Genomic DNA, 19886 nt, shown 5'->3' on the forward strand with positions numbered 1-19886 from the left:
TGTGCCCCCAGCAGGAGTACAAATGTAACTCCAAGTTTACAGGGACAAGATAACGATACCAAAGCCTGCTGTTACGAGGCTTTCGAACGGGTAGTAATTTAACAATTGACGTTAGAAAGACATAATGTTTAAAAGTGTTGAGTATTCTGTTTGTACCGGTTTGGACGTTTTTACTCCCCATTTGTGACTATAATCGGTATTCCTGCTCTTGAAGCTTGGTAAAAGCTGTGGTAATGTACATAACAGACAATATAGGCAGGTATCTCATTTAGTGAATTTAATACAATTTACATTCAACAAAGACATAGCCTTAAATGAATAGCATAACTTTTACAGTTTATTTGAACCTATTTGCTAACAAATGACCAAAACGTAACATGTTGATTTGTTTCTTACGCTTTCATGTAACAATAATAAAATACCATGGATTACTTTGATAGAGATTGCATATATTAATAATGTTAAGCAAAGCCACTTCTATTTGTGCAAAAATACATTATTCAACACTTTAAAAAAGCAGTCTTTGGGAACTACTTAAGGGTTCTTTAGCAGCTTGTAAATGTGTTTGCTCATACTACAGACGGGATTGTGTGTTATGGTGCGACCTGCACAAAAAGCGCTTCTACGGCAACAAATACCAAAGTGATTGTCACTACACCGGAGACGACAGTGTTCAAGACTGCTATGTGAAGTATCAGGGAAAAAAGCCACGATTAATTGATTATCTTGCTGTGCGGAATTGATGCTTTAAGGACATTTTCCTTGAAATCAGATGGAGAAGAAGATGGCTGTTATCGCAGTCCTCACAATATGGTGCTGACATCCATGCTTGTCTGAGAATGTGCAATTCAAATGACCTCTGAGAATAAACAGCAGGAAAATAAAATAAGAATCAGCAATGAATGAGGAAATTCATAATTAAGCATGCTCCCGCATCAATTTGATGATCTAAAAGCAGTAACGTAGCAGAAAAAAATCATGGCGGAACACATTTTGAACCCACGTACACACCAGCAAAGGCCATTCAAGACATTTTAGATCTGCTGACATGGTCTCACCTGCTCGTTGGTGTGTCTGGATGTCTTCCAGACCCGTGAGAGTCCGGAGAGACCTGCGCTCTTTGAAGGCCACCACAGGCACCATGTCATCATTGGCGTCTTTGTCATCCATCAGCGTCTGTGAGGGCCTGGAACCCGCCGGGAGCTTGACGCCATCCTGCACAGGAGGCTCATTGTTCTCCTTGGGTAAGATGCTCACCGGCGCTGATTTCTGTGCGTACAAGGAAAAGTAAGCAGGCGGTTTGAGACAATGAACTGCAATGTGTGTGTGGGTCACAAGACCCTGCTGGCCAAGTCTCACCGTGTCAGGAGAAACTGTTCTTCTGGTTCTCCGCATGATCTCCTCTAGTCGCTGCAGGGGCCAAAGAGCTTTGAGTGTCATACGCTTGCATTTGGAATAACATTTAAGCGAGATAGAATGCTCGTACGAGGAACAGACACTTCGGACTTTGTGTAGGTAGCAAAGTAGAGGTAATCACCTTTTTCCGAACTTGGCGTTCTGCTTCCTCTTTCTGCGCGGCCAGCTCACGCTCCTTCTGCGCCTGGGCCGCTTTCTCCCGCTCTCGAGCTTGTTCCTCCTCCCTCTGCAGTTGACACGGTGTGGGTTTAATCAAGTCAGAGTGAGTCACAAAAGTTAAATCTCAAATAACTTGGGAGTTTGAAGCAAGTCTCAAATGACCGTTCAGCAAGGACAGTTGAGTGGCCACCAAATTTTATGCATGTGGAGTCAAGTCATGGCTTGTGTGAAGCAAGTCATGAGACGAGTTATCGTCACACATTATCAGCTTGTTGCACTATCTGGTCTGGCAATTTTACAGCTGTACAAACACATTCCTAATTCCGTTGAAATTTTTTTTTTTGTCATATTTTCGATGGGATTACGATTCGTTATGGTATGGCTCAGTTCGAGAAGGAATGGCGCAACGAGTTTCTTGTAGTTTTACATCAGAAGAACTTGGAATTCAGGCTCATTTTGGAGCTTGGGTTCCACTTCTGATTTAAGTTTGGAGCCAAGTCAGGGTAAGAACCCAGGTTCAGGTTTGGTAGCTACACCAAGACTTACAATTGCCAAGACCTTGATTTCCGGGGTAGGGTTGGACCCCCAAAATAGTTTTTTTTGATCTAGGGTCCGGTTTTAATAGTTGTTATGAAGCAATGTTCAGGAATAACGGCTGTGCTCGAGGCACCCACCTGCTTCTGCAGAAGCGCCGCTTCATGCATGGCCTGAGCTCTCTCCTCCTCGGCACGCCGATGCGCGTCTTCCTCACGTCTTTGCTTTTCCGCGATCAAGCGCTCAGTCTCAGCCTGCTGCCGGGCTCGCTCCTCAGCCTCGCGGCGCTCCAGCTCCTCGCGATTGCGCCTGGATGCGGAGGCCAGGGGAAATGAATCAGATGAGACCAAGCTGTGGTTCCGGTTCAACACTTACCTTTCAACTTCGGCCGCTGCCAAGCTCTCCTGCTCCTCCAGGTCCCTGAGCAGCCGAGCCTCTCGCCTCTTCATGGCCAACGAGCGAGAGGCCTCTTCTGGGTCGGAAGTACCGTTCGAGCGCCTTAGCGGGGCTTCGGGTGGAGGGGAAAGCATCCTGGAAGGACCTGATGAAGAAAAACAACTTCTGTTGTCATCACCGCATCTCATTCAAGATCCAATTCCCTTGTTGGAACTTACTGCCATCTCCCGCAGTTCTGCTCTCAGCTTCTGACTCGTCGATCAGAGTCTCAGACGAGTCCTCTATTTTGTCTTCGGCGGAGACTTTGGCAGGCCTGGAGTTGCCAGGTAACAGGGCAGAGTTGCAAATTGGAACGTCCTCCTCGGGAACCGACTCGAGGTCCAGTTGAAGAGGGATTGAATGCCGCCGGCTTGATCTCCTCTGAGCCCTTCCGAGGGAGATTAAAAGATGTTTTGCTTTGTTGCGCCGTTACATAGTGTTCACCTACCGGTCTGGAGATGGCGACGATGCTGTTCTGCTTGTTTTAGTTGCACCATTGTGGTTTGGAGGTGAACGAGCATTCGGACCCACGTTTGGAGTCTTCTTATTAGCGTTGTGTGTCGTGGTTGCTTTGGGCTGAACCAAAAACAGTCATAAATTTTAAAAAGATATTCCTGCACATAAACTAACAATGCGATGCTTAACAATAGTCCTCAATCTTGCCTTCAATGTTCATCTAAAGCATAGGTTTCAAACTCAAGGCCCCGGGGCTAGATACGGCCCGCCACATCATTTTATGTGGCCCGCCAAGACAAATTTTGCATCAATTTTGAGTCATTACTAAAATTACAAATTGTCTTCACATTTAAAAGTGCAATTTTTATTACCATTTGTCTTTTTAAAATATTTGAACAGTTTTTACTAGTCTCTGATTTCAAAACTAGTTATTCATCAGTTTGTTTTGTAGACATTGACAATCATAAGGACCCTCTGAGGGAAACTAGGACTACGATGCGGCCCGCGACAAAAATGAATTTGACACCCATGATCTATAGTCTGATCAGTCATCTGCTCTCTGAATGTGAACGTTTCTTGTTCATATCAAAATGTCACCTGTAAACCCCTGGTGTTTCGTCTCTGGCTGTGGCTGGGACTCAGATGTGGTGGTGGTGGCCTGTGGGTCGGGGGTCTCAGGTTCTGGCTTTTCTGGATCACAGGTCTCTGGGTCTGGGGTTTCTGGTTTTGTAATCTCTGGACTTGGGGTTTCTGGATCGGCAGTTTCAGGTTCTGTAATCTTTGGACTTGGGGTTTCTGGATCTGTAGTTTCTGGTTCTGTAATCTCTGGCCTTGGGGCTTCTGAATCTGGGGCCTCTGAATCTGGAGTCTTTGATTTGGGTTTTTCTGAATCTGGGGTTTCTGGTCTTGGGCTCTCTGATTTGGGGGCCTCTTGATTTGCGGCCTGTTGTCCTGGAGCTTCTGCGGGGTACGACTTGGGCTGCTACTGGTCGTGGAGTAAAAGGAAACTGCACGGCGACAAATATGAACAACTGAGTTCATCGGCGTGACCGGTGAGAATGTGCAGGGGTTGTTAGAAGGAAGCAGAGTGGACAGAATAGGAAGGCGTGTGAGGAAAGCGGGAGAAGAAAAAGCATTAGTCATCAAAGAGCGCCAAAGAAGTTAGTCGAAAAACAAAATATGGCAAGCCATTCCCACCATGCATGGTCAGTACCTTCTTCTGCCGACTGATCGACAGCGCTCTTGCTCCGGGCCAGATAAGAGCTTGTGGGGGTTAGCAGGCGACTCACCAGGTTCTTCTCCCATGTGCTGAGCACTATGTGACGTGGAGCTAATGTGTGGACGGAGCAGCGTGGAGTTTAAGATTAGACGTGCCAGGAAAAGTGAAGCCACGTCAGAACAGAAAGTTAAAAAACACACAGACACGTTCGATTCCCGTGTTACCGTTTTTAGCGGGCTTCCTGCCTCTCACGTTTTGGCTGAAGTTTTCTTGGGCTCTTTGGCTCTTTTCCTGGGTCCGGCGCACGGCGGATTCATTTCGCTCCTTATATTTGGAAAAAGATGGTCATCTACATAAACCGTGAGCTGGATGTGCAATATTATGGTCAAAAATCCCCCGCCACATCACGACCAACATGAGCATGTATATATGACGTAGCGAGTTTGCATGACTTGATGTTAAGACTCAGTTAGCCCAAACCATGACTTGGCGTTTTGCAAACTCACTTTCTCCTCCTTGAGACGCTGCTGTCGCTTCTCCTCCACGGCAGCACGCCTCATGTCTTCCTTGAGTTTTTGCTCCTGCAGCTTCTTCTGGCGCTCCTGCAGTTGCTGCTCATAGTGGAGCTTGGCCCGCCGCTCCCGCTCAAACCTGCTGTGCACCCGCGAGGCTGTAGAAACGGCGTCACTCGTTTTCTCGTCCCAGTCCGTCACATATTTTGACTGTTCCGATTAGGAAGCCACGTACCGAGTAACCTCTGCTGCTCTTCTCTCCTTTCCCGGGCCGCTTTAAGCCTCTCGTTCACATTTGTGCCACTCGCCACTGCAACGATAGATGGGAGGACGTTTCTTTTTAGTTACTGCCTTGTTGTCATCACGCAGTCTGGCTTTCGTGATGGAACGCATCGGTTTGGACGCTATCCAGTTTTATTGTTTTTTTCCAGGTGCAAAATAACGATGGTGTGATATCATCGTGTGGAGTCATGCACGGTTGTTTGGACTCACCTTCACGCGCGGTCCTCCTCACAGGACCCTGCCAGGCAGAAGCGATGCTTTTCAGCACAGGCATGCTGGCTCTGGAGCCTTGCGTAACGACCGACTCCGGCTCCGCACTCCTCTTCTTCTTCGCCGCCTCCTTCGCTCGTTCCTCCTCCTTTCAATTTCTATTTGAAGAAGCCTGGGGGTCCAACGCTACCCCACTGCGTCAGCTGCTCGGCCATCGGCGAACTGAACAGAGCTCCTCTTCTTCCACTTACGCTACTGTACGGCGGCTATAAAAAGGCCTTCCTCCTCCCTGGCGTGCTGCTCCGCTTTACTTTCGCTCGGCAAGGACGAGGGAGGGGCGGGGGTGGGGGGCTGAAGCCAGTGTCACTTTAATAACTCATAAAGGCGGAAGTGGCCACGGGGATGCAGCCTTTCCCCCGTCAGCATCGTCATGGGCATAACCATGACAACAGAGATTGGATGACGTCAACTGCTCAGCTGATGAGGCAGAGATGTCATTGTTGTTTTTTTTAACCAATCATTTACCATTTTTACTCATCCTCTGTTTCGAGAACTTTTTTATTTTGTAATGCATGTTTAACTCGGATGAAAAGCAGGTGACACCCTGGACTGGTCGCCAATAATAATAATAATACTTAATCATGCCATTTTAATTCAAGTTATGGACTTATAAAATTTTTCGTTGAAATACCTGACATGTCATTTATTTATTTTTAGGGTCGTGACTGGCGGGTGCGATGGAGCCAGTCCTCCCTCAGATCAGCGGCACCTGCCCGACCTGGATGGCACTTTTGAAATGTGTCACGAGGACACCTGACACCGTGGCCGTCATGCAAAATCGGCGGAGCGCAAATAAGCAAGCTGGGGACTTGAAGTAAGACCGCACACTTGCCTCCGTGACCCAACCATGTGTGGTTAAAAAGGAAAAAGAAAAAAACTTAAAAATAGTGATGAGGAGTAACAAAATATTCCATCATTGTGTTTAAGTCATTTTCATTATCGCAGTTTTAAGCGCACGGCCGCTTTTGTCGACAGCAGCCGTCACTGTTGAGCAAAGTAATTAAGAGCAACAGAAGGACAAAGCATCGCAAGCAAGCAGCGTCCATGTGTGCTCAAACAACAACTATTCAATATGATCATCTCAATGTTCGGAAGAACCCAAATGAGAGATGTGCGATGATTTACCCAGTGGGATAATGACAGTCATCATAATTGTCTTTTTGTGTGTCACTGAGTGATTGAGTGACGGCGAGTGTAACGTGTGAATAATTGAGCATTTGTTTCATCGGACACCGGCAACTTAAGACTTAGCGCGTATGTGTAATTGATGAGACGATGACATGGAGCAGGCCGCCTTCAAGACGGCGACTCTGTCACCAATTTTTCTTTTTATACCTTCATCTGACATTTCCACCATTTTTTGGGTGTGTACAATGTTCCATTTTTTTTTAGCATTTTTGGAATGTGACACCACAGATTCAATTCAATATCTCACCAAATCACCTTTTTAAAGCACAGTCAAGTCCCCCAAACTTGAGAGTAGCCAAACGTGATGGTTCTGTTCCAAAAAATGAATAGAAATGTGAATATTTACTCTGCAAATCCCTTTGAGATTCAGGTTTGCACCTAAATGTTCTACTTGTGCCCCTACAGTTTGAGGTCTAGGGCTACTGTGCCTAGTTCAAAAAAATAAAAAGCTTGCATCTCTTGATGTATGTATGATGATGTTATACTTGCGTCGAAAACATTCATTTTTTAATCAGCAGTTTTATCTGGTCGAGTGGCCTTTTGTGTATGAGGCGTGTGCGGCGTGCGCTGATTGGTCACTGGCCATCTCCAAGTTATAGTTACAAGTGTCGTGTTCGGCTGGCGCTCATGCACAATTCATCTGGCACGGATCACATCTCTCCGAGACCGCTTGTCAAGCTCATTCGTATCGCGCGTTTTGTTGCGTCCAAAATGTTCTTGTAGACTTTTCCCCAAATTTTTTTTTTAACTTCATTTCAGGGGAACGTTAAAGTCTTAGGACGGTGCAGACGACGCATCACGGGAGTAACTGGTATGTATCATTCATACATTTGAATTATGACACAAGTAGCGAGCCGGTCGAATTGTTGTATTTCAAAGTTAGTTTACATTCAATTCACTCAGCGAGTTAAATGGTCTGCAATACAGTTTTGTGCATTAACAGTTTTGGGGCATTGTCTTTTTTGTTCACAATGCATGTGAAATGTATCCTCTGTAATGATCACGCCAACACCTTTGAATAATTCAAAGACCTTTTCATGGCCGAAGCAGGGCGCGGCAACCCTAGATTGGCATTTATATAGAACGAGTTCCCAAACCGAGACTTTGGCTTGCGAGCCGCAGTAATAGTATTTGAATTGAGATTCGAACACAAACGGTGAAGCAATAGATGTCGACAGGCAATACGACAAGACTGGTTTTCTTACACTTTGAGAATCACAACATGAACATTTCTGTCAAAACCAGGTCAAGTGCAGAGTTTGAATCATGAAGCGCAGTAAGCACCGTGGACACAAGCAGGACAAGAATGGAGGTACGGACCAACGAGAAGCAAAAACACAGCTGCTAGGAGGGTTAAGAGCGGCCATTTTTTCTTTTTTGCATATTAGCAGTTGGACCGAGCTCCATGTTGTTGTTTTGGTTTAGATGAGGCGGCTATCCTGGAAACACAGAACCTGGACCGCCAGGCCACATTCATGGGAGGACACTTTGACCCGGACACTGTCTCGCTGGCCTCAGTCACCGCCGTCACTACCAATGTGTCCAACAAGAGGTTTGTACATGTTTAACCACAATATATTAAGATAATGTTTAGAAGGTATAAGTCAGCTCTCTATTGACCAAAAGCCAAAAAATGGCCACAAACACGCTGAAAGGTTACTAAAATTGAACAAGTTCCAAAGGTTAGCTGGGAAACCCAAGTAAACGTACATCGAACTGCATGTGTTGCTGTGTTGACCGAGCTCTATAATACACAGGTCCAAACCTGACATCAAGATGGAGCCCAGTACCGGACGGCCTGTGGATTACCAAGTAAGACTCCAGATAACACACAAGTCGGATTATATCGCCTTAAAAAAATACATTTGATTGCAGGTGAGCGTGACTGTGATCGAGGCCCGGCAGCTGGTGGGCCTCAACATGGACCCCATGGTGTGCGTGGAGATTGGGGAGGAGAAGAAGTACACATCCATGAAGGAGTCCACCAACTGTCCCTACTACAACGAGGCCAGTTGAGATGATAAAACACACACGCACGCACACACACGCGTGCACACACACGTGTGTATATATGAGAAACTTTAATAAAAAATATTTTACAGTACTATGAGTACATAGATGAATGTGTTTTGTCACAAGATCAATACAACTTTCATGATGGTAACATTTGGATTTTCATTTTGCAGTATTTTGTTTTTGACTTCCACGTCCCTCCGGATGTGATGTTTGACAAGATTCTCAAGTTGTCCGTAAGTGCACATTGTGCTTCCTCATTTTTCGTTAATCTAAAAGTGTCAAATGTTTGAAGTATTTCTTCTTCAACAGGTCATCCACTCCAAAAACCTCCTGCGAAGCGGAACACTGGTGGGGACTTTTAAAATGGACGTCGGCACCATTTACTCCCAAGCAGGTGATTCGGTGAAGGCTAAATTATTTGATATTTCTTTTATCGCAGACATTTTTGTTGACCTGATTAATTATCCTCAGATGCCACAAGATCCTAACCATTTTTGTTTTCCTCTTTCCTCGTCGTAGACCACCAGTTTAACCGCAAGTGGGCCCTGCTGTCCGACCCGGACGACATCACGGCCGGTTGCAAGGGTTACGTCAAGTGCGACGTGGCCGTGGTGGCCAAGGGGGACACCATCAAGACCCCCCACAAGTCTAGCGAGTTGGACGAAGACGACATTGAGGGGTAAGGTCATCTAATCAACTCAATGCCCCGTATCGGCTGACGATGTTTTTTTTTCCTCCGCCCAGCAACCTGCTGATCCCGGATGGGGTCCCGGCGGAGCGCCAGTGGGCCCGCTACTACCTGAAGGTGTACAGGGCCGAGGGGCTGCCCAGGATGAACACCAGCATCATGGCCAACGTTAAGAAGGCCTTCATCGGGGAGAATAAAGACCTGGTGGACCCCTACGTGCAAGTGCAGTTTGCCGGGCAGAAGGTACCAAGTTTGCTCCTCTAGAATGCAATCAAAATCCAGTTCCTTGACAACACTCGAATGGCAGGATGTCATCTTGCACCAGGCAGCCAGACACATTGTCATTTCAAGTGTGTTTCCAGGGTAAGACGTCGGTTCAGAAGAGCTGCTATGAGCCCATTTGGAACGAGCAGATTGTGTTCACCGAGATGTTCCCGCCGCTGTGCAAGCGGATGAAGATCCAAATCCGAGACTCGGACAAAGTGAACGACGTGGCCATGGGGACGCATTTCCTGGATTTGAAGAAGATCTCCAACGACGGGGACAAAGGTGAGCGCCGCCGGATGTGCACAACTCTAACTTCTCACCAGCAAGCGCTTATTTGAGCTCCTTCCAGGCTTCCTCCCCACGCTGGGACCCGCCTGGGTCAACATGTACGGCTCCACGCGCACCTACACACTGATGGACGAGTACCAGGAGCTGAATGAGGGTCTGGGCGAGGGCGTGTCCTTCAGGGCGCGCCTGCTCATCAGCCTTTCCGTGGAGATCCTGGACCCCTCCTCACCCGACACCTCCAGCTCCACAGATGTGCACCTGGAGGGCATCCCCAACATCTCAGAGGTGCTACCTTGACTTACAAGTTTCCTAACTTACACATTTGTGGAGTTTTTGTTTTGTTTTGCATAGCAATAATTTTATTTTATTAAACGGGGCGAGCAGCCCAACACTTACTATAGGCCCAGATGCTCACACGACCATGAACCGACTCTAGCTCCTGATTTAGGCCACACCCAACCTGGACCTTTCCAAATTGTCCTATTCTGAAGATTACGCCTTCATCATGGACACACGACGGTTTGCACTGTTTGTTTGTTTGGCAGAACGCGACCGGGAAGATTGAGGAATTCTTCCTCTTTGGCGCCTTCCTGGAGGCCACCATGATTGACAGGAAGATTGGCGACAAGCCCATCAACTTTGAGGTCACCATAGGTATCAGACGACCTCGTTTCAGTCCATTTTATTTATTGCAATTCTGTTCGAGTGAACTCTATCGACCGATATTTTTAAAAATCTTTCTTTAATTCATTTTTATGCCACTGCCGCTCCTCAGGTTACTATGGCGATGAGCTGGATGGCGCCAACCAGTCCAAATCGCAAGGGAGGAAGAAAGCTGACGGCGAGGAGGAGACGGAACTCATACGGGATTCCAGTGAGGACGAGCTGGACGACGACGGCGATTTGGCCTCTGTGGCGACCACTCCGCCCATGAAACCCGTCGTCACTGACCGGTCGGCAGCAGCTAACCGTCTGATTTCGAACCTTCTGAACCCCCGCCCTGAACTTCCGTGTTGGATTTGCCGCCTTGCAGCAACTACTTCCACCTGCCGTACTTTGAGCGCAAGCCATGCATCTACATCAAGAGTTGCTGGCAGGACCAGCGGCGGCGGCTGTACAACGCCAACATTATCGACAACATCGCTGACAAACTGGCAAGCGGCGTTCTTCGCTACGCTCGACCACAAGACACGCTTTGACACAACGCCGTTTTTTTCGGTTTCCGCACAGGAGGAAGGTCTGAACGATGTGCAAGAGATCATCAAGACGGAGAAGGCCTACCCCGAGCGGAGGCTGAGGGGCGTCCTAGAGGACCTGGGCCAGAGATGCAGGTCCAGACACCCGCAGAATGAGCCAATCCAAGCACCAAAAGTCACCATGAGAAAAATTTCAATGAAGACTTTTGTCCATTCAGTCAGTTTCTGGTGCTGGCAAATACGGACCAGAACCTGACGGGCAAAACCAAACTGGACAGGGAGCGGCTGAAGCTGTGCATGGCCGAAGTGGTACTGGACTTTTATTCTCTTTGCTTTGGTTTGATCAAATGACGTCATTTCAATCTGATTGAATGTAAATGTGAATTTTGAGTGTCAACGTTGGCCTTGGTAGGAGGCCGTGGGCCAGCAGGCCAAAGCCATGCGCTCTCAGGTGAAGAAAAGCACGGTGCGGGAGAAGGTCAAGCTGACTCAGCACTTCCTCCAGAAGCTCCGATTCCTGGCCGACGAAGTAAGATGTAACACTTTTTATCCCCCAAATTTGCGTGCACACGGCAAATGATGTTTGCGTCCGGCAGCCTCAACACAGCGTCCCCGACGTCTTCATTTGGATGATCAGCAACGGGAAGCGCATTGCGTACGCTCGCGTCGCCTCCAAGGACATTTTGTACTCAGGCATGGACGAGGAGCGAGGCAAGGACTGCGGCAAAATCAAAACCATCTTCTTGCGGGTGCGCTTCACACATGCATTGGCTTTTAAAAATGTAGTATTATGAATATAATGACTTTATATCTTCTCCTCTTTCAAGATCCCGGGGAAGCGAGGTTTCGGCCCGGCGGGCTGGACGGTGCAGTCGAAGATTGAGATTTACTTGTGGCTGGGCCTGAACCGCCAACGTAAAGACTACCTGTGCGGACTTCCCAACGGATTCGAGGAGAATCGGCTCTCCAAAGGGCCCGGCATGCCCCTCTCGCCGCCCATCAGCCTCACATACATGAGTAAGAAAAGAAACATCATTAGCTTTTTGCTTCAACTAAAAATGTCTGAAGGTGGATGTTACACAGATCAAGCTTGTGTGTGTGTGTAGTGAAGCAAATCTTCCAACTGAGGGTGCACATGTACCAAGCACGCAGCCTCTTCGCTGCCGACAGTACCGGACTGTCGGATCCATTTGCGCGCGTTTTCTTCTCCACCCAAACCCAAGTCACTGAGGTGAGCGCCACACTGACAGCAACATTTCTGAGATGATCATTTCCATTTTTCATTGAAAAGAAAATTCTACTTCAAAGACAAAAAAGATTCAATGTGTTGGACTTGAAAATGCAAACAAAAGTTTGGACGCAACAGGTGCTGCCGGAGACGCTGTGCCCGACGTGGGATCAGCTGCTGCTTTTCGAGAACGTGGAGTTGTTTGGCGAGGCCGGCGAGCTACGAGACGACCCTCCCATCATCGTCATCGAGCTCTACGATCAAGACACGGTGGTGAGACAAAGCGAATATTATTCTGAGCAGATGCGCACGTACACCTAATCAAGTCACATTTTAGGTGGTGATGACGTAATGTTCCGTTCCTTTTGTACCTCCATCACATTTGCATTTTGCTGATTGCTGCTTTTTACATTTGCCAACGCGATTGTTTCGGACGACGCTTTTGGATAAGTAGAGTGTGAGATGTCTGGATGTCGTGACACTGAATTTAAATGTGTAGTTAGAACCCAAAAAAAAGGCATGCAAGAGGAACAAGAAGCACATCAAGTGACAAAACGGTCCCTGACCAACTTGTGCCTGTTGCATTCCTTTGTGCAGATTTTGTGATCTTGTTTTTTTTTGCTTGACTTATAACCACTAACTGCAAGAGAGAAGTCTTCTGACACACTTTTAGGCATGACCACGTGTCGGCATCAGTCTGTTTTGCAGTTCACTGGTTATTTTGTAACCTACTGTTTTGTCCTTCATGTATTTTTAATTGCATTGTCATGAAGAGTCTGCCTGGAAACATGCGCATCCCAAGCCATGTTTCATCAATACCTCGGGATGGCATTTTAATCTTAGCTTTCTAGGCTCCACCCACATAGAATGTCATCGACTTAAATGTAAACGTGGTTCCAATTTGGCAGCAATCGCACAAAACCCCGCTGAGGAGGTGAGCCGTAAAGGGATGCGCCTTGAGGGATTTTTTTGTGGGTCTGCTAATTTAGGATGCAAAGTGAATCTGGTTTTGGGGGCTGACTTTATTTTTTGAATGAAAATAATTTTTGGTGTGCATTGCAGTACTAATGGTGAGCCCATTTGTCCAGTTTTGTTTTCCTACCTGGGACCGCTAGGTCAAGCCCTCAACAAGTACCGTTTTTTCCATGTATAATGCGCAAAATTTAACTAATTAATTTGTCCTAAAATCTGGGGTGCGCATTATACATGGGTACAAAAAAATATTTTATTTTTATTTTTTTTAATCCGGATATGATACGGAGGCTGCCATTACAGATGCGCTTTCTTCTCTGCTGTTCACTTCAAACACGCTCCATTAGAACACAATGCTCTCGTATCAGACGCTTGCTCGATCACCTGCTCGTTTGCTGTCACAATGTACCTACCCTACACAAATCCAAAACATTTCTTCGCTATCGAGTTTGCTAGCGCATGCGCAGTGATACTGACCGGCAGAATAACATCCGGTTGTTCCCAAAGATGATCTTTTTCTGAAATAATTTTACATTTACGGACTTAAGTAGGAGTCAAAATTTGGGTGCGTATTATACATGGGTACAGGCTTTTTTCCAGCATCGACATGCCATTTTTAGGGTGCGTATTATACATGCGCCCCCATGCATTATACATGGAAAAAAACGGTAGTTCATCTTTGAAGATGAATATAACCAGGAGGATTACTTCCTACGTCTTTTTGGGCGTGGCTACTTGACTATTATTATTATTGACGTCTTTCACTGGCTGCCCCCCAGGGTAAGGCCGACTTCATGGGCAGAACCTTCGCCAAGCCAGTGGTGAAGATGGCCGAGGAGCACTACGGACCTCCGCGTTTCCCCCCTCAACTGGAGTACTACCAGATTTACAGAGGGAACGGCATGGCTGGAGAGATGCTGGCCGCCTTTGAGCTGCTGCAGGTGACAGAAACTTTCAAAATGTCCCCCCCAAAAATTATTGGAAGGCTACGTTGTTTAAATCCATTTTTGGGAACCAATTTTGGGCAAAGCAGAAATGAAATGTACACCTATCAGGTGTACTTTGAAATGTAGGCTTGTAATCTTCTTATTGGTTTAAAAACCAAACCAATATTTTTAACTACTGTTTTAAAAACATATTATTCTTTTTTGTCAGATTGGCCCTAATGGAAAAGCTGACCTCCCGCCCATCGACGGTCCCGCGGACATGGACCGCGGTCCACTGTTTCCCGTTCCGATAGGAATCCGACCTGTTCTCAGCAGGTACCGAATTGAGGTATGTTACACATTTGTGGTGTTTTGTCCCTTCATTGTAGGAAAGTAGTAATTAGTGTTAGGCAAAGACTGAATGTTGAAAGGATCCATCAAATGATCCATTCCCTGTGCTCCTCCAGGTCTTATTCTGGGGTCTGAGGGACCTAAAGAGGGTCAACCTGGCTCAGGTGGACCGGCCCCGCGTGGACGTGGAATGCGCTGGGAAGGGCGTTCAGTCGGCCCTTATTCCCAACTACAAGAAGAACCCCAACTTCAGCACGCTCGTCAAGTGTTTTGAAGTCGTACGTTCTTGCCCTGAAATGTCCAAAATGTCCCAAAAGTTGCAAAGTCACAAGTTAGGGGGGGTCGGTTTGTAGATCGGTAATGGAAAAAAGACTTTTGCAATATCGCGACGAGAGTAATAAATTTGTGTGAAAAAAAAATCTTGAAAGGCAAAGCGAAGGAACATAATTTTTTATAAAACTCGCAACTTTCAAAGCGCATTTATGTTCATAAGCATAATCCTGATCAAGTTTTGCGTCTGTCAGGATTTGCCGGAGAACGAGCTGCTTCACCCGCCTCTCAACATCCGCGTGGTAGACTGCAGGGCTTTCGGCCGCTACACCCTGGTGGGCTCCAACGCCGTCACCAGCCTCAGAAAGTTCATCTACAGGCCCTCTGACAAGCAGGCCAACAACTGGTCCGCCGCAGGTATAATTGGAGCCAGCCAGCCCGCAGGAACATGAATACATGCGATTGCCCCTGTTCCTGCTCAAGTAACACTTGTCGCTAGACAGATATTTCATACTGCTCTGTCGTAAAGAGCGATGAATTATTTGTACCTTTGCCGGTCATGCCCACTTGGCTGTCTGCTGCAACCATGCAGAAACAGGGGCAACCCATGTTTTGTCATTTGCAGTGAAATGTTGTTGTCTTTCAGAGGAAATCATCGTGGTCAACATGGAACCTGAGGCCAATTTTAAGAAGGTGGACACGGTGGTCAAATTAGATTCGGTAACTTTTCACTCTTGTTCTGTTCAAGTCTTAAATGAAGTCGAAAACAAAGTCATACATCAAGCTCCAAGACAAAGTTGTAATTATATCTCGTCTTGTTCCATGTAGTGCTCAGAGGCCGTGGTGAAGGTTGAGGTGAGTCAAGTGCCGCCATTACATTGCGTTACTATCATGAACATAAGTGTTCAATGAATGCATTTGCCGCACAAAAGGACGACGACAAGGATGCGAAAGGGAGGAAGAAGAAGAGGAAGAAGGGCGACGAGTTGGAAGACGACGGCCTGGATGAGAGCATGCTGGATTGGTGGTCCAAATATTTTGCCTCCATCGAGACCCTGACAGAGGTGCTGTCTTATTTCATATTTAGGATTTGTCTTAGATGTAGTGCCGTTGAAGGCCTACAACCAATCTTTGTTCTTCTTAGGCGCTAAAGGGTCAAGAGGGGGCGCTGTCGGATTCAGAAGACAAAGAAGATGTGGACCTTGCAGATGGTGGAGGTACCAAACATAAACAAATTCATAAACGCCTTTAAAAGAGCAAAGTCGGAAATTCTTGGAAATCCACAATTGTTCAAAAAGATGCAACAGTTATGAGAAAAAAAAGTTAAATTAATGCAAAAAACAAAGCTGTCAATTTTGTGGACTAAAACAGGGATTTTCAACTGGTTTCATCCATGGGACCACCACGAGAAGCATCTCGGGGACCATTGCTTTAGTGGAATATTATTTTATTTTGTAGGCTATTTATTTGCTATTTATCTGCATCTGTATGTCTATTTTGGGAATCTCAGATACATTTGATATAATTGGGACGAGTGAATGATTGACAAAATTAGTTGGAAAATAAATCAAGTCTACATAATAAATACATTTTAGTTTTAAGAATGTTACAATTATTATCCATTACCAACTTCGCGGCCCTCCTGCAATACTGTCATGGGCCACTAGAGGGCTGCGGACCACCGGTTGATAATCCCTGGACTAAAACATGGCTAACTCTCCTGTAAAAGGCAACAGGAGGGGCAAAGGGAAGAAGGACAAGAAGAAGGCCACTGTCGAACCGGCCGAGAAGAAAAAGCCAAAGCTGGATGAGCTCAAAGTAGGCAGCGTCATTGAACGCACCGCCGTCTGATTAAATTTATTAATTTTTTTCTTTAAAAAAAAAACAACAAAAAAAAACATTTCTTGACGCACAAGGTGTACCCTAAAGAGCTGGAGAGTGAGTTTGACAACTTTGAGGACTGGCTACACAGTTTCAACCTCTTCAGGGGGAAAGGCGGTGACGATGATGACCAGAACGGCTCAGATGAAGACAGGATCGTTGGCAAATTCAAAGTGAGCTCAATTTGAAAAAAAAAACACTTCCCGCTTTTTCCTAATCTTGAAATTTACATCTCCATCTCACAAAAGGGCTCGCTGTGCATGTACAAAGTGTCGGACGACCTGCCCAGAGACTTTGACTCCAACATGGGCATGTTCCAGAATATTCCGCACAATGATCCCATCAACGTCCTGGTGCGGGTTTACGTCATCAGGGTAAGTCAGCATCCCAGTCATGATCATAATTAGGTTCCGATCTTGCTTGTGCGAGTTTGACCTCCTTCCTTCCGATGGACGGCTGCTTAAGAGATAAAGGAATAAAATAGCTCTGTGGCGGCAGGCGACCGATCTTCACCCGGCGGACATCAACGGCAAAGCCGATCCGTACATCGTCATCAAACTGGGGAAGAACGAAGTGAAGGATAAGGAGAACTACATCTCCAAGCAGCTCAATCCACTTTTTGGAAAGTAAGGACAAAATCTGCGCCACTTTGAAAGCAGCATTCTCACGCCGCCCGTCTTTCCGTCCCGCAGGTCCTTCGACATCGAGGCCACGTTCCCCATGGACTCCACCCTCACCGTGTCCATCTACGACTGGGACCTGGTGGGCACCGACGACCTGATCGGCGAGACCAAGCTAGACCTGGAGAACCGCTTCTACAGCAAGCACAGGGCCACCTGCGGCATCACTGCCAGCTACGCCGCGTAAGCAACTGGCGCCGTTTGACCTTATGCCAGCCTGGCTTCACTATTTTGAGGGACAGTGCAGAGCCCAAAATACTAAAACTCAGTCTAGGCTGCGCCTGCGTACACACTTTGCGCGTTTCTGCTCCGTAGGCATGGTTACAACATCTGGAGGGACCCCATGAAGCCCACGCAGATCCTGGCCAAGCTATGCAAGGACGGCAAACTGGACGGGCCTCACTACGGGCCCGGCGGGCGGGTCAAAGTGGAGAACCGCGTATTCATGGCGCCCACCGAGCTCGAGGATGAAAACGGTAATGCTGCTACTTATCGTCGCGCTGGTTTCCAAATGCTGAAGAAAAACGACATTGCGGTCAGGCCTGAAGAAGCAGACCAACGAGCACCTGGCGCTGACCGTGCTCAATCACTGGGAGGAAATCCCGCGAGTGGGCTGCAAACTGGTGCCAGAGCATGTGGAGAACAGGCCGCTCCTGCACCCGGACAAACCGGGAATCGAACAAGTAGGCGGCCAGTCACTTCGCATCTTCATCGGCTTTTGCTCGTCGGTGACTTTGGCGGTCACTTTTCATCCTCAGGGCAGAATTGAGATGTGGGTGGACATGTTCCCCAAGGACATGACGGCACCTGGTCCTGCCCTGGACATCGCACCCAGGAAACCAAAAAAGTACATTTAAGATCTTTCTTTTGCTCAACGCATTTTGTGGCACCCAGTGAAGCAGTTTTGATTCCTCTTCAGGTTTGAACTGCGGGTTATCATTTGGAACACGGACGAAGTGGTCTTGGAGGACGATGACATCTTCACTGGAGAGAAGTCCAGCGATATTTTCGTCAGAGGGTAAAACAACCAGCTTTGGAGTTTTAGCTCCAAATGGACCACCTTGGTTGTTTTTGTTAGGATTAATTTCTCCTCTTTCTTTCCCGGTGCAGCTGGCTCAAGGGACAGCAGGAGGACAAGCAGGACACAGACGTCCACTACCACTCCATCACTGGTGAGGGCAACTTCAACTGGCGCTTCATCTACCCCTTCGACTACCTGATGGCCGAGGAGAAGATCGTCATCTCCAAGAAAGAGTCCATGTTCGCCTGGGACGAGACCGAGTACAAAATCCCGGCCCGCCTCAACCTGCAAGTGTGGGATGCCGACCACTTCTCTGCCGACGACTTCCTAGGTAACCTCTGAACCGTCTTCGTCGAGATAGGCAGATCAGATAGATGTTAACTTCCATCACGGCCAATAGCCACGCGAAGCTTTCTCTTTCGTCAAGCCCACAACACGTGAACATGCTAACAGGTGCGATCGAGCTGGACCTGAACCGCTTCCCACGCGGCGCAAAATCGGCCAAGCAGTGCACCATCGAGATGGTGACCAACGAGGCCGAAATGCCCGTCGTGTCCATCTTCAAGCAGAAGAGGATCAAAGGATGGTGGCCTTTTGTGGCCCGCAACGAGGACGACGAGTTTGAACTCACGGTAGGCGTACAACTTCTCCGGCTCATGTACTACATCAATAACAGTTTTCAGTTTTTCTCTGGTGAGTCTGTTTAGTGAGTCCTCAGCTTTTCTTTTTGGTCTGCAAACTTCATTGGATCGTCTAAGTCGGTTAGTTTGATTGTTACAATTTTTATAACTGAGCCATGTTTTTGCGTATCGTTCCAGGGCAAAGTGGAAGCAGAGCTTCACCTTCTGACCGGCGAAGAGGCAGAGAAATGCCCGGCCGGCGAAGGACGCAATGAGCCTGAACCTCTGGAGAAACCCAAGTATGAAGGAACTTCTGTTTTCTGCACAATGGATTAGCAATTTAGCGGTCCATCGCCTCTAACCTCTAGAAATTATTGATCATACGTACAATGCCATTATTACCTTGTCTTCGATAAATTGGTTCTAACCGCCTGTATACGTGTGTGCCCCCAGCCGTCCAGACATTGCCCTCCTGTGGTTCCTGATCCCCCTAAAGGCAGCCAAGCACCTAGTGTGCGACCAGTACCGCTGGCTCACCATCAAGATTGTCTGTGCTCTGCTGGTTCTGGCCATCTTGGCGCTCTTCCTCTACAACATGCCTGGTTACATGGTGAAGAAAATGTTAGGAGCTTGACTTTATCATAATAACAATTATGGTTGGGGGTCTTTTGGAATGGTTTTCTCTGAGAAAAAATGGCATGCCATTTGTGACATGTTTAGTTGCAGACATTTTGACGAGACTTCAATTGATGTGAAATGTGGTGTTCTGTCATGTTTTGCACCTTTCAAGTGTTTGGCTTTGGTCCACAATTTATATTTTGTCGCTTAAACCGTTTTTCTCATGTTGTTTGTATGGGGCAGGAAAAAGCCGAGCTGTGCATTGTATGATATTTAAAATTTGTGAATAAATTACCTAAAAGATACTTTAAGAAAATGTGTATTTTTGTTGTTAAGATGATAAGATTCAAAATCTGAGGTTATGCATGGAAGCGAGTGTGAGCCTGTCAGTGG

General features: G+C 47.0%; 3 protein-coding genes across 4 annotated transcripts in view; 1 reads left to right on the plus strand and 2 right to left on the minus strand.

Moving 5' to 3' along the window:
• Window positions 1-262: 262 nt before the first annotated feature.
• On the minus strand, window positions 263-5561 carry LOC133169103 (ensconsin-like). Of its 2 annotated transcripts, XM_061301011.1 has the most exons (14): window positions 5224-5561; window positions 4967-5041; window positions 4726-4889; window positions 4444-4543; window positions 4214-4330; window positions 3598-4007; window positions 2993-3120; window positions 2724-2932; window positions 2485-2650; window positions 2250-2418; window positions 1538-1642; window positions 1360-1410; window positions 1059-1269; window positions 263-859 (listed from the first exon to the last, which is right to left on the minus strand). In XM_061301011.1, the coding sequence occupies exons 1-14, from the start codon at window positions 5285-5287 to the stop codon at window positions 849-851; spliced, it is 1980 nt and encodes a 659-aa protein (XP_061156995.1). In that variant the 5' UTR covers window positions 5288-5561; the 3' UTR covers window positions 263-848. The 2 variants fall into 2 exon arrangements, with proteins under 2 accessions (XP_061156995.1, XP_061156996.1); XM_061301012.1 differs by lacking the exon at window positions 4214-4330 and having other exon boundaries at window positions 5224-5560.
• A 427-nt stretch (window positions 5562-5988) lies between these two features.
• Window positions 5989-19742, plus strand: LOC133169104 (otoferlin-like). Its single transcript, XM_061301014.1, has 43 exons — window positions 5989-6097; window positions 7231-7282; window positions 7717-7783; window positions 7897-8023; window positions 8229-8283; window positions 8347-8478; window positions 8658-8720; window positions 8797-8881; window positions 9007-9166; window positions 9232-9418; window positions 9538-9724; window positions 9792-10015; window positions 10276-10384; window positions 10506-10683; window positions 10764-10884; window positions 10961-11061; window positions 11145-11235; window positions 11339-11455; window positions 11523-11675; window positions 11754-11943; window positions 12033-12157; window positions 12293-12427; window positions 13906-14067; window positions 14282-14401; window positions 14520-14681; window positions 14928-15090; window positions 15320-15393; window positions 15502-15537; window positions 15618-15737; window positions 15818-15907; window positions 16408-16491; window positions 16590-16727; window positions 16803-16928; window positions 17053-17180; window positions 17247-17417; window positions 17550-17710; window positions 17775-17917; window positions 17993-18081; window positions 18154-18252; window positions 18345-18586; window positions 18709-18887; window positions 19074-19174; window positions 19329-19742. The coding sequence occupies exons 3-43, from the start codon at window positions 7738-7740 to the stop codon at window positions 19507-19509; spliced, it is 5355 nt and encodes a 1784-aa protein (XP_061156998.1). The 5' UTR covers window positions 5989-6097; window positions 7231-7282; window positions 7717-7737; the 3' UTR covers window positions 19510-19742.
• The window catches only part of alms1 (ALMS1 centrosome and basal body associated protein), a 29106-nt gene continuing 23947 nt past the window's right edge, over window positions 14728-19886 (minus strand). Inside the window, exon 21 of the mRNA XM_061301016.1 lies at window positions 14728-14738. The gene's annotated coding sequence lies outside the window, so the exon portion shown is untranslated. The remainder of the gene's footprint in view (window positions 14739-19886) is intronic.

Source organism: Syngnathus typhle, linkage group LG16 (assembly GCF_033458585.1).
Source record: "Syngnathus typhle isolate RoL2023-S1 ecotype Sweden linkage group LG16, RoL_Styp_1.0, whole genome shotgun sequence".
Lineage (NCBI taxonomy): Eukaryota > Metazoa > Chordata > Actinopteri > Syngnathiformes > Syngnathidae > Syngnathus > Syngnathus typhle.

Coding starts and splice junctions, on each gene's coding strand:
- LOC133169103 (XM_061301011.1), bottom strand. CDS start 5,287: ATGCCTGTGCTGAAAAGCATCGCTTCTGCCTGGCAGGGTCCTGTGAGG. Junction 5,042..5,223: donor GAGGAGGACCGCGCGTGAAG/GTGAGTCCAAAC, acceptor CTATCGTTGCAG/TGGCGAGTGGCACAAATGTG. Junction 1,411..1,537: donor AACGCCAAGTTCGGAAAAAG/GTGATTACCTCT, acceptor TGGCCCCTGCAG/CGACTAGAGGAGATCATGCG.
- LOC133169104 (XM_061301014.1), top strand. CDS start 7,738: ATGAAGCGCAGTAAGCACCGTGGACACAAGCAGGACAAGAATGGAG. Junction 9,419..9,537: donor TGCAGTTTGCCGGGCAGAAG/GTACCAAGTTTG, acceptor GTGTGTTTCCAG/GGTAAGACGTCGGTTCAGAA. Junction 17,711..17,774: donor CGAGCTCGAGGATGAAAACG/GTAATGCTGCTA, acceptor CATTGCGGTCAG/GCCTGAAGAAGCAGACCAAC.